Source organism: Rissa tridactyla, chromosome 1 (genome assembly GCF_028500815.1).
Source record: "Rissa tridactyla isolate bRisTri1 chromosome 1, bRisTri1.patW.cur.20221130, whole genome shotgun sequence".
Taxonomy (NCBI): Eukaryota; Metazoa; Chordata; class Aves; order Charadriiformes; family Laridae; genus Rissa; species Rissa tridactyla.
The window spans coordinates 110065857-110079567 of record NC_071466.1 but is presented as its reverse complement, the minus strand read 5'-3'; the positions used below and the strand labels follow the sequence as shown (position 1 = coordinate 110079567).

The following is a 13711-nucleotide window of genomic DNA, read 5'->3' as shown; positions in this document are numbered from 1 at the left end:
TAAGGACTGAGGGTTTACCAGAAAGCAAAGGAGCCTTTAGCTGCGCCCACAAGTGATTCAAAATACAGTAATTAAACAGTCAGCTGGCTGTTACTTTTTTATATCAGTGTCACAAATTATTCATAATCTGATGCCTCTTTAGTGAACCTGCACATAAAATAAGCGTTTCATCATCATGAAAATCAAAAAGAAAAGACATGGCATGTATGTCATATGCCATCACAAATAGTTGGAAAGATGCCCTGGAGTCAGTGGAAAGAGGCACTTGTGAATTTATATTAATTTTATTCTAAAGTAAGCACCTAGAAACCCTCTAAAAAGTGCCGCTCTCCAGTGATTTCAGTATGATCCTTTGAAAGTGTGTTTTGCTCTATACAGGATTCATCAATGGCTCTGGTCGAACTTCAACCCCGCTTTACTGAACGGCTTTCCACCATTTGGATACCTGCATGTTGTGGGAGTATCAGAATGCGCTAGCTTCTGAGTGCAAGGAACATTACCCATATACACAGTGTGCTGCAGTCACCAGCCATTCCTCACTGACAAGGGAAGCTCCACAAACAGGTCTGGAATTAAAATGGAGTGAAACTATCCAAGGCCAAGCCTCTCTTCTGGCATCACTTCCACCTACAATCCTTGTTCCATTGTTCTGAGATACCAGGTGTTTGCCACAAGCTGTAAAAAAAAAATAAATATTAAAAAGTAGATTTTTTTTTTTGCATTTATTAGACTATCTGATATTCCTGGAAAAATAGGCTTTGTCGTATCTGAACTACTATTCAAAAAATAGTATTACTGTGGAAAAAAGATAGGTGTTTTATAGCTGAAATGAAGATGCCACTTTATAACTTGGATTTAGACGTATTCTTTCCTCACACCTTCTGGATTTTTTATATATGTGTTTTCAGTATAGACCTGTCTCTAGTGTATACTTTGAAAATAAGTGAAGACTGTAAATTTTCCCGTGTTTATATCATTACGAGTATAGCTTTTATAGTTCATTCCCTAACCTTTCAATTCAAACTATAAACATTACGCTTTATGGACTGAACAATTTGATTTCTGTGTGAAATATTCCCAGAGTATGTGTACTTACGTTTAATGTTACATTGCAGATGAACCACCAGGTTGTTCAAACAGTGCTCTCTAGAATGAAAGTGCAATTAAATCACAAGTATCTGCATACCAGGTAACACTAAATGACTATCAAATATACATACGTACACTCACATATATATCTGTATAAATGTATATAAGCTATATAAGTACATTGGTTTTTCAGCATCAAACTGATAAGTACAATATGTTGTCCTACAGTTTTTATCATATTTTAATTATAAACATACATTATATTATATATAATATTAAATGTACATATTCCTCTTCAATGAACATTTAATTGGTCTCTGTTATGGAAATAAAAGTAGACTCCCCTTGTGTTTTAGGGAAACGAGTCATCTATCTGTGACAGATTCTCAATATAATTGTAACTGCATATGGTTTTTCTACCTTTTGAGATGTTTTCAATACCTTACCACTAGAGATCAGTGTGACCAAAGAATTTAAGAGATTAGTTTGATATCACTGTATCTTTCTTACTTAGATTATAATGCACTCTAAAATATATAGCTATATATACAGGGTTAGAAATTATTTAGCAGAGATATAAAGCCAGAGTCTGAAGAGCACAAGACCACAGATCAAAACTACTCAAGTGTTTCTGATACCCAGAGGTTTTAAGATTATCTTCATAGCTTGTAATGAATCTGAACACTTGGGACAGTGTGTGTGCTAGCAATTTAAATCTGATACATACAGAAATAGAGAAAAAAAAAAAAAGTCTGCCAACGGCTAGTTTACAGTATGCATTTCCACATAATTTTTAAATAGAAAAAGGGAAGGATACTTCAAACATGATATGGTATTATGTATCCCTCACTGTGTTTGCTCTAAAATTTGATATCTGTTGTGAGGGAAATAATGCATGACGTGACCCAGCATTTTCACAATGACCTAGTGGTGCAAGAAGAGCAGGTGGGAACTGTAACCACCCCCCACCTCCCCAGTTAAATCTTCACTACAGAGAGGGTAAGAATGAGATATGCCTCCAGCTCTGAGTAGTCTCACATAGCCATTTTCCACTTCAAGATAGATTTGAGCATAATTTTAAAGCTGCAATTTAAAGAGTGGAAACCTGTGTTTTGTATTAAAATATATTACAAATTCTGTAATTTGTATTCAAATTTGTGTTGACTTCATAAGGATGTCCCTTGGTGGTGAGACAAACATCAAGGAGGACAACCAGAAATGCATAAACCCACAGGAAACCAATACCATCTTCTGCATAAACTTCATAGCAACTAAATACTCTTGACAAAGCTCCCTCCATAGGCTTTAAAATGGTGGTCAGTGGTACTGTATATTAGCTCCTGTATCTGGTCCCATGCTTTCTCTTATGCAGATGCATAAACTAGCCAAACTAACATCCAACATGTCAGATTTGTTCCTATTTTTTTACACTGAAGCAGGGAGTCACATGCAATGAGCGTCTTTGCCCCATCACCAGTACCTACTGATTGATTTAGTAGAAATTACTTCATGGCCATCTGCTTTTTCTTCTTTCTGAAGCTATGTCCCAGTATGTAAACCACTTCCTTGCCTGCACTTCAGTTCGCCAGTCCTCAGTTGCCTCTTGGTCAGCACAGGAGAGTCCAAAAGGCAACAGAGGTATTGTGTGTGCCTCTCTGAATGTCATCTATGGAGCAGCGCGCTGGGCAGAAATCTGGAGTAGCTGGGACATCTGTGAGTATGATCTTCACTTAGGACTGGCAAAAGCAATTATGCCTGTGGAATCTGCTCACACAGGATCTTCAAGGCAGGATTTTGCCTTGTTACAAAGCTATCCTGCCAAGAAATACGTTACCTAAGGGCATCAGAGAACAGTTTTGCTGTCTCTGCCACGACAGCTTTCCAGTCCTATTATATGTGCCCTCCTTTGCTTCAGTGGTAGTTAGGCTTGAATAAAGACCAAAGACAATGTGAGAAATACATTTTATAGTTTGATTACCAGTTAATGAATATGGGTTTTTTAATTACCAAATCTGTGTGATCTTTCTATCATTTATTATACGTACAAAAAAAGTGTGTGCATCTGTAATAGTGTCACCCTGTAATATGATTCCTATCAGCTGTTTAAATGAAGCATGGTAGAAGATACCTATTTCTGCAACAGAAATACAACTAAGATGAATGAATTTATTCCATTTCCTCCTGCATTAATCACTTTTTAGTGTTTAATAGATATTAAGAGAAGACATCTTTAAATCATTACTGCTCTTTAAGATCTCTTGTGGCAATGCTGGCTTAGACATCCACTCAAGAAAGAAAGAAAAATAGCTTGCAATGATACTCCATTAGTTTAAGATACTTTCACCACCAGTGAGAATGATAAATGTTTGGGATTAACAGAGTATAATTAGAACATAAAATGTATCTTTTTTTTTTTTTTTTAAATGTAGATAAAATATAACATAGCAAATTAAGAGTTCTCTCCTGCTTTGTTACTATGTGGTATGTTTATAAAGGAAACCTGAAAGAACGTGGACTCTTGCCATCCTCAACATGGTTTCAGCATTTTGGCAATCAGTGATTTTCTGCCACGCTACTTCTGGTAGTATTCCAGGAAAGTGTGTATAATAAACCCTCTTATAAGCAGAAAGACCGTAATTAAACTCATTATATATTCTTTTTTTATTTGATGATCGCAACCCTTTCTCCTTTAGGAGGTGTACCGTAAATCCCAGAATTTCCTGAGAATATAATCCTGTGCTACTGTTACATTTTCATTTAATCTACAAGAAACGCTACCACTTTGTAGGACCCTTCAGAATCCCTTCAGCTGTTACTTGGACTGAGAAAGATTAGAATATAATTGAATGTATTCTGAGGATCATCTCATCTAATGATTCACTTCTAAATGTGGAAACAAATCCAGAGGTCATTTTTGAGTGGGGCTAATTTGTCTAAATATAGGTACCTGTCTGTGGATTGGTTACTTTAGCAGTTCACACTTAGGACTAAGTCTGTATCGATAAAGCCAGTGGATTACAGACTCATGGATTATGGACTCGTATTTCAAGAAATGCCTTGATGGATCACAATTTGAAGTGCTTATTTTTCTCTATTGTTTACAGTGAGAACCTAGTGTGATAAGTACTATATAACCACGGGTGAATGCCACTCCATTTTAATTCTTCTACTATATTATATATTCATAACTCAGAGATTTCTAGATAAGAAATGTTCTGTAAAAATAGCAGTACTTATCGTTTTCACAGTAAATGTATAAGAACTTCACTTAAGATTGTACTGAATGATAGCTAAAAATGTAGCAAGCATCTCTCTCCTTTAAAATTTACAATAGATGGACAAGAATGGAAGGGGGAAGAGTGAGTTAGTTGTCCAATGTTACACAGAATTCATCAGTAGACAGAGAATAAAACCTAGATATGTTTATAGGCCAGACCTCATACAGAATCGTTACCTCTCAGATAAACTTGAGCTAGAAGTTAGTGTATATTCATCACCATACTTCAAGTTATCCTTTGTATGAGGAAGAAGCCTCATTCTACCCACCTTTTTGTAAATATTAGGCTGTGGTTAGCTGCTTTGGTGATGTAGACAAATGGGCCATCTCCAGTGAATAATACAGCTGATGATGCATTTGCATCCCTGGAAGGAAAAGACACACACATGCATATTGGGAATGTTTGGGAAATTATTATACTGGTAGAATTAATTGCATATTTTTTTTCCTGAAATAACGACTATTTATCATGAGGCTTGAAACTCACGTGGATTAAAATGGGGTTCACCTACTTTCACTCTTACATTTATTCTAAGATTTCTAATGATACAATAATATTTAAAGAAACAGAAATTAATTATTTAAATAGCAGTAAATTATCAATTTCTGATTTTCTGTGCCACAATGAAGGGTTTGCAATACCAATTCTTAAACGTATGGAGCTAAATCTTAGTATGCAAAACAGAACAGTAACAACTGAACGTCAGAATATCAGTTTTGCTTTTTCGAGGAGGGGTAATTACATTGATACTATACTTCTGTGCCTAGAGAAGAAATGAAACTATATTTCATGTAAATTTACTATTTTCATGGTAAAGTGCCAACCCCGGTAGGCAGAGTCAAATTCTACAATAAGGACCAGCCTAATCATTGAGTGACGATAAGTGCAAATGTGTGTAAAAGGCACTAAATTGTTTCTTGAGAAAGTTAGTGAGCAGGGGCTTTTACCAATGTAAAAAATGAACATGCTACCAAGAAAAGCTTAGAGTATATACGTTTATGAATATTACTGGCTTACATTTTCCATGGTGCATTATACCAGGAAACTTCAACTGAATGCACTTGTGTTCTACTAGATTACTGTAACAGACCCTGTAATAGGGCAAACAGGATATATCTTCCAAGCCAAAGCTCCCACCAACCTCATAATACTTGTGAAGATCTCTAATCTCACCTCAGCATCTTTTTCTTGGTCTTTTTCAGCAAAGACTGAGCAAACTATTTCCCACTCTTCTGCCTTTTTTTTTTTTTTTTTTTTTAAATAAATGCTGAAATTGCTGGATTACAGTTTGGAACTTCTCTGAGATTCTCTGTCACCACAGAGGCTTTATTAAGTTTCCCCAGCTTTTTGAAATAAACTCTTAAGCCCTTTTTTGAGAAAACCTTTGATAATTTCATTTGGTTTCTAAGTGCGCTGAAGCTTTATGAGTGACTGCAAAAATCAATCTGCTACTCTTTTAATTAACTTATTGGTAAATGATGAGGGTTAAGCATTTCTGTAAGTATAAGAAATCACACGCTTTTCCTGGAGATAAGTCAGTTCAGTAACAAGAATATAGTTTTTTCTGTGGGTCCAGAAATGCAGTGTCACAGCTTTTTAATTTCTGTTAATGGAATTAATCTTTTAGAAATTTCACAGGTTATTACAAAAATGGCCCTTAAGAGGCTAACCTAGGTGTAAAGTAACCCTCATTCCATTCAAAATGCTCACTAGGCAAAATTTGCAGAAAAAGCCTCAGAAGTTTCTTACACAGAGATCTAGAGAGATATCTGTGCAGTAAATTCTTCAGATATTATTGGTCCTCATGTACCTGAATACTCTATGGATCACTATGATTTCAGTCTCTAACTCTGTCTCAGATGTGCTCAATAACAACAAACAGTAGCAAATGTTGGGCAAGATTCAGATGATGTGGTACCGTGCTGAAAAAAATATTCAGAATAAGTATAGAAGTGCAATTGTCTGATAGCTATAATTCTTTTCCCTGTTAAAAAAAAAAACACAACAAAACAACACAATAAACCCAACACGTTTCTTATTTGAAGAAAATATGTTCACGCATTTTGTAATTCATTGTTTAGTTCTCAGGCTGTGGGATGTTTTCTTTTTGTTCAATTTGTGTTTGAGTCACAGGGCAGTGTTTCTGTTTCATCCGCTGATTTTCTGACAGTTAGAAAAACAAATAATGAAGAATAGCAGCAAATTACAAATAGCAAACACTTTCTTTGGCATAAAAAAGCTTTGTTCACATGCAAATTCATACGAAGAGCTGCTGTTTTCTAAATGCTTGTGCGCACACAATTTTTTATATGAAAATTTGCAAACGATAAATAAAAGTAACCCCTCTGTACTTTCTGGATTTGAAATGAAGCTTCTTAAGCAATGGGTTTAAGCCAATCTTACTAAGCAGTGTCTGATCCTAAGTGAAGCTTAGAACTTGTCCTAGCTTGCGACTTCTGCAGCTTTCAGGTCAAAATGTACGTTATTACTTGGTGACAACCGACATGAAATTAAGTCTATTGTCAAGTTTTTAGGACTGTCCTAATTCTGGTCCTCAATGGTGCAAACACAGCCTGAACACACTGAGAACCAGGTTCTTTCTTACATCCAGCACATGACCCTCATTGGCTCTACAGCAGAGTACGATATATGCTATCTGTTTATTATCCTAGTTTATCCATCAGAATAAAAATTCTTTGTGCATAAATTTGGTGGGATTTTGGCCACCCCTTTCAGGCCATATGTTATATTCTCAACACACTGGAGAACCTGGGTCTGACAGTCAAAGACAGGATTTTTCTGAGGTGTCTCCAGAAGCAGAGATGTAGCTACTACTGACCATTCATAAGTGGGGAGGATGAAAACCTGAAAATCTCAAACAAGACCTTGTATTCCATTGAACTCATTTCCTCCTCAAGAACTTTGCGAGTTCTTGAAGAAAATAGGCTGCAGGGTTGAGAGCAAGTCCTAAACTCTCAGTGCTTGTTGGACTTTTGGGTATGGCAAAAATTGCAAGGTCCATCCCCATTCCTAGGTACAATTCAGTAGAGACCCAGCTGTCTCTGGTCCCAGAGAAACAAGCACGTTTCACACCAGACTAGTAGAATCATAGAATCATAGAATACCAGGTTGGAAGAGACCTCAGGAACCATCTCGTCCAACCTTAAATTGTGAAAGAATGATGAAAAGCTCAACGAATGATTTTGTTGGTTCAAGGAAAAGCAATGCTAACAATACTCAGATTTTAACAGTGTTGTCAGATGCACGTAGTTACAAGCACAAACTGAGCACAGGATCTTGCTCTGGTTTCTGAAGAGCATCAATTTGTGCAGCTTGCAGTCCAGATTCATTAAGAATATTTGTAAATGTAAGCTATATTTTGTAGATGAACACATAGGCAGATTCGCTTCCTGTTTGGCACACGTCACAAATGCAACAGCCACATATTTGAAAAATGGAGGCAAAAGGATTCATGTGTGTGATTTATTAGAATCCATGTGGAATGCTGCACTTTCTAGCCCAGCTACATAAATAATCAGGATATTCTGCAGGACTCCTATCATTTCAGTCCTTTCCATAAATTAAACAGTAAATGAGACCAGCAAATGCATAAGCAATTAACAGCAAAAGTAAATTGTCCTAGATGAACCTTAGCCTCTTTCTCTAATAAAGCATGATTCTAGGTAATTATTCAGTATAGAAGCATGAGCTATAGCCTACTCAAGACCTGTTATTAAAAACATTCATTTAGTTACAAATATGGTGCTGCTTATTGACAAATATGCTGCTACGGGGGGATTTGTGGAAAGCAGAAATATCATGCTGCTTATAGGAATTATATATAGATATATATATGAAAATTTTATTTTATTCTATTCTGTAGGATCAGTAACAGCAGGAGCACCCAGGATATGAGAATGTGATGTAATTTAGATTTTAAAAACACTTTTTCTTGACAATGGGAATATGTAATAAACTGAGAAATGAAATTAAAAAGAAATAACTAGGAAACTTAATAGCGACTTTTTAAACAAGTATATCTGACTAGTTTATAGAGACAAATTGAAACACGGAATGTTATGGAGACAAAAGCATAAGTAATTTTTAAAAGGTAATAGAAAGTACCATTGAAGACAAAGTTCACTGAAGCATATCAAATAAAAAAATGTAAATTAAACCAATAGACCACAAAATGACCAGTGTCCAGCAGTTATAGAGGGAAAAGAGATGGAGGAGGGGGAGAAAGAATCAGAGAAAGAAGACTACTGGCCACTGTAAAGGACAACGTATTTGACTAGAAGAACATTTAGTCATAGTTTGTATGTTCTTGTACACATAAGTAAATGAGATAACTACGTACAGAAATTATAATCAGGATTTGTGCCTGCAGGTGTCTGATATTTACATAAATGCAGTACCTACCTGAAGGGAAAAAAGTAAAAAACCAAACCAGCACACATTCATCCAATTATTAAAAATATTTTAAAATAACACTTGGATATTTTTCTAAGTCCTCCTAACTCTGGAATTTCTACAATTAATTTATCAGAAGGGCATTTGCAGGCATCTTGCTTTGGTCAGAGACCAACATTAATGAATTGCAAGCTTAGAATTTAATTTGATTATTACTTGGAGGAGTGACATTCCCTAAAAACCTCAGCACTGTAGGAAAGCTATTTATTATTCAGTGGATGGCAGTGAAGTTGCATACAGTGTAAGCAAGGCCATCATTTAGGCCATAAATTTTACCATAGGTTGAAAAATACAACACTTATGCACTCAGCCCTCCCCACCCCTTCCCTGGAAATTCTGCCCAACAGTGACTGGAGCCAAGCCTATTTTTTCAGTCACACACTGCCCTTCTCCCTCCCCCCTCTAAATATACCCCAAGAGAAATATAGTTTCCTCTCCCAACAGCTCAGGTCTAATGAGAGGTAAGAAAGATATTGGGAGACCAGTAGCAGAATACCCAGGTGATTATCTTGAATTTACTTGAAATGAACATTAGTATGATAGCAGAGCAGCCAAGGCTGCTGTTTGCTCCAGTTTTAGTCTTGAGCCATCCTCATAAAAGTGAAGACACAAATGGTGACATAAAGTGATAAAAGACTAATACCTCCAGATGAGTCTCCCAATGTTCTCCAATATATATCCTCATGCCTCATCTGCCATATTCAGAGCCATAAATCTTGTAATGAATGCCATCAAAACAGGGTTTGCAACAGTTACTTACAAACTTGTTGGCACATCAAGCACTTTACCTGCCACAGAAATATACGTTTGCCCTTTTTTTGGATGGTAAACACACCAGTAAAATGATAAGAAAACACCGACATACAGACTCAACAAACCTGTAAATTAGTTACAAGGACAATGAATATTTTTAACTCACCCTAGCCCCAGCAGCTGGCAAACAGTGTCTGAAATCTCTTCATCCCAATCATTTTCACACGCCAGGTGCCACGTCTTCCCAATCCTGGCCTGCACCAGCCCTTCGGTGCTTAGAGAACCATTAAGCAATCTCACTGTAGACCAAAATGGACAGAAGCATTTTAGATAGGTGGTAAACCACCCTTGCCCCTGCCCAAAGAGAACAGAAATGTAATATAAACAGATCTATTATTGCCAGCAAAAATAAAAAAAAAGAAGTTAAAATACATTACAACAGTAATAAACTCTGCATCTCCAGGATGTTGTGTTCCCACAGGATGGAAATGTTATTGTTATCTCCTATATTTCTGCTGCAGGTGAGTTTCATACCCTGTATTTTACAAACATCTCATGCATAGACAATAAACAGTACATTTTCCATCAACTCTAACCATCAACTCTAACCAATGTTTTTTCTTAGCCAGCATTATGCAATTTCCACATACCATGTGAAGCTTTAGCTATACGATCCTCAGTAACACGGATTAGAAATAAGGTTAAAACCAGAGCTGACAGAAATATTGCATTTTCCAGTTCCAATTGCCATGAGAATTTTCACTGTTTTCATTGAAGCTTTTGTTACACACATAAATAATAAAAGCTCAGTGAAAAGTAATCTTTCTATCAAAACTTTTCCCAAACAAAATATTCAGAAACTCATTAAGTTTTTGGTGAAAAAATCTTATGTTATTGGCACAGTGACTATGGAAGTTGGACCACAAGGTTTAAGGAGGTCAACAGAATCCCATATACATCTCAGGAGCTACAGCTACATTTCAGGCAGATGACATTTATGGCCAGCATGAAGTAAGGAAAGCCATAAAACGCATTTGAAATGTACTGGTTGCCAAAACAATTTAAAAAAAAAAATCATAGTTGTCCAGAAAAACTTTTTCAACCAAAATGTGGAAAAATAAGTATACCCCTTATAATAAAAAAAAAAAAAAAATCAGAATTTTAGGAATGCCTCTTTGACACTCAGAGTGCATGAATGGAAGAAGTGACATACAGTGATCAACTAATGGTAAAATTCAGTCATGAAAAATTTTTTGAACAGCCCTGAAAAATCTCAGAGTTTCTTGCGCTGTGAGATTTCTCGAGATTACTTTTTACACCTCTCTTCTCTTCTACTTGAACTACAATTCCTTTTCCTTTCTCCTTATCAGATCCACGTTGTTCTCCAAATACATTGTTGGTAAGGAATAAAAGAGTCATTGAGCGCTCAACAGCTGTTTAATTCAAATGTCATATATTTTAGAATTCTGCAAAGGAAGAGACATCCTATGACTTTTCTTTGTAGTGCCTGGGAAGTTTCAGAAGTTGAAGTGTTTGAAAATGACAGTTTGCCTAGTTCAAATTGTCACTTCTGATAAGAAACTGAAATTGGTTTCAGGAAAAAGAGCAAGATTTTTGGGCACCAAAAAGACTCAATGTGAGTATGTCTAATTGAATTTTCATTTTATCTTAAGGCTTAGATTGATTCAGCCAATGTTTGGATTAAATTGGTTTTTGGAAACAATTCTCCCAGTCCTTTAATGTGAGGTAATTTTTTATGAAGTAATAGGCAGTCTATGGCAAAATAAATCTTTGGGAAAATGTACATCATTTTAATGTAGGTGTTGGTTACCTTGTTCAGATCTTTAGCAACGGCTAGAAAAATCCTTTCAAGTCCTCTTTGCTTAAGAAGAAGCTGAAGTGAATGTTATTCCATGCATTTTAAAGACAGAATATGTTTGCAACAAAATAGCTAGTTGCACTAGTGCAAAGAGTGAATATGTGCCTTTAGACATATTTATAAGTATACACATATTTGCATATATATATGAAAAAAAATATATATCTGCATGTAAAAGATGCTGAAATCAATGAGAACTGTCAGCATACATCCAAAGACATATCTGATCCTCAGCAGCCCTCTTTAAAACACAGGAAGATGATGTTGTACTGAGCTTAAAATCCTGCTTTTAACTCTTCCATTAGTGCTCCACAATAGATTGTCAGCACAACACTTTGTCATAAACAGCAATTTAATTTCTGTGCTAGGCCCAACATGATTTCAACATTAGTTTTACATTTAAATTATTGTTTAGAGAATGCTATTTCCACATTATGTGAAATGAAGCCATAAACTGTACACCTACGTTTTGGAAAGAACCATTTTACCAGAGGACTAAGCAATAGCAGCTGTTGGTCTCCGTGTTGCAGGAACGTGCACAACCACTATGAGCAACAGATGCTGCTTTTGCAGCTGTGCCATCCCTTCACCCTATAGCAATGGAGTCCAGGCAGGCTGGAGGGCGCCATGTGCTGCAGTTTGGCTTCACACCCACAAGACTACCCAGGAATTTCCGTCGAGAAGAGTTTTATTCTCTACCCTACACTGCAGAATTTATACTACTTTGAAACTGAAATTAATTACAGAAAAAAGTGATAGAATTTGTGAATATGAAATGGATACAGAAGGAAAATGTGTAATGAGTTTTCATTTAATATTGAGGCCATTATAAGCAACCAGCATTTTAAGAAGAGAGAAAGTTCCTACCTTTTCTGGAGATCTTCACCAGCTTACAGACACTATCTCAGAAAAGTGACTTTGCTTTTTTGGCCCTGACAAACCCAACGAGATACTGCTGTGTAAATTGGCATGGCCTGCATGCAGCTGCAGTAATTTATGCTAGCTGAAGTTTTGTGGCTGTTTTCTGAGGTAATTCCTACCAAATATGCATGTGGTCCTGATCTTTGTATAAAGGAAACCTTACCACACTTTGCTTCATCAGAGCCATCTTCACACTGAGGTAGGTTGTCACAAAGGTTATGTAATGGTATACACTCCCCGCTACCACACTGATGCTCATTAATTGCACATGCTCCTGAAGGAAAATAGGAAAGGAAAATTAATCTATGATTATGAGGAAGGTTGATGTTCACTGGAGATCATACAGTTGACCTGAAAGAAAAACTGAGTGGAGAGTATGCAGAACCTTCCTTTCCCCTTTTTCCTTTTTTTTCCTTTTTCCTTTTTCCTTTTTCCTTTCCTTTCCTTTCCTTTCCATCTCTTTTTCAAAGTAAAGACGATTTTCAGATAAATAGAAGTTAATTAGATGAAATATTCTATAAGCATCTGGGAGAAGCCTCACAATAGCTAGCCCTTATTCTCGTGGGGGACTTCAACTTACCAGATGTCTGCTGGAAATACAACACAGCAGAGAAGAAACAGTCTAGGAGGTTCCGGGAGTGTGTGGAAGACAACTTTCTGACACAGCTGGTGAGTGAGCCAACCAGGGAAGGTGCCCCACTGGACCTATTGTTTCTGAACAGAGAAGTGGGTGATGTGTTGGTTGGAGGCCATCTTGGGCATAGTGATCATGAAAAGATAGAGTTTTCAATTCTTGGAGAAGTAAGGGGGGTTGTGTGTCAGCAGAACAGCTACTTTGGACTTCTGAAAGGAAGACTTTGGCCTGTTTAGGAGACTGACAAAATCTCTTGGGAGGCAGTTCTGAAAGGCAAAGGAGTCCAGGAAAGCTGGACATTCTTCAAGAAGGAAATCTTAAAGGCTCAGGAGCAGGCTGTCCCCATGTGCTGGCAGGTAAGAAGACCGGCCTGGCTGAACAGAACTTTGGCTGGAACTCAGGAAAAAAAAAAGAGCGTTTATGATCTTGGGAAGAAGGGGCAGGCTACTCAGGAGGACTACAAGGATGTCGTGATGTTATGCAGGGAGAAAATCAGAAGGGCCAAAGCATAACTAGAACTTAATCTGGCTTCTGTCATAAAAGACAATAAAAAAAAGTCTCTATAAATACACTAACAACAAAAGGAGGACTAAGGAGAACCTCCATCCTTTATTGGATGTGGGGGGAAACATAGTGACAAAGGATGAGGAAAAGGCTGGGGTACTTAATGCTTTTGTTTGCCTC

General features: G+C 36.7%; 1 protein-coding gene across 1 annotated transcript in view; it reads right to left on the bottom strand.

The window, feature by feature from the left end:
* TMPRSS15 (transmembrane serine protease 15) overlaps positions 1-13711 on the bottom strand; it is a 59174-nt gene that overhangs the window by 4868 nt on the left and 40595 nt on the right. The window contains 5 exon segments of the mRNA XM_054191508.1: positions 501-675; positions 1097-1146; positions 4636-4731; positions 9760-9892; positions 12557-12667. Coding sequence (XP_054047483.1) covers positions 501-675; positions 1097-1146; positions 4636-4731; positions 9760-9892; positions 12557-12667 — 565 coding nt within the window.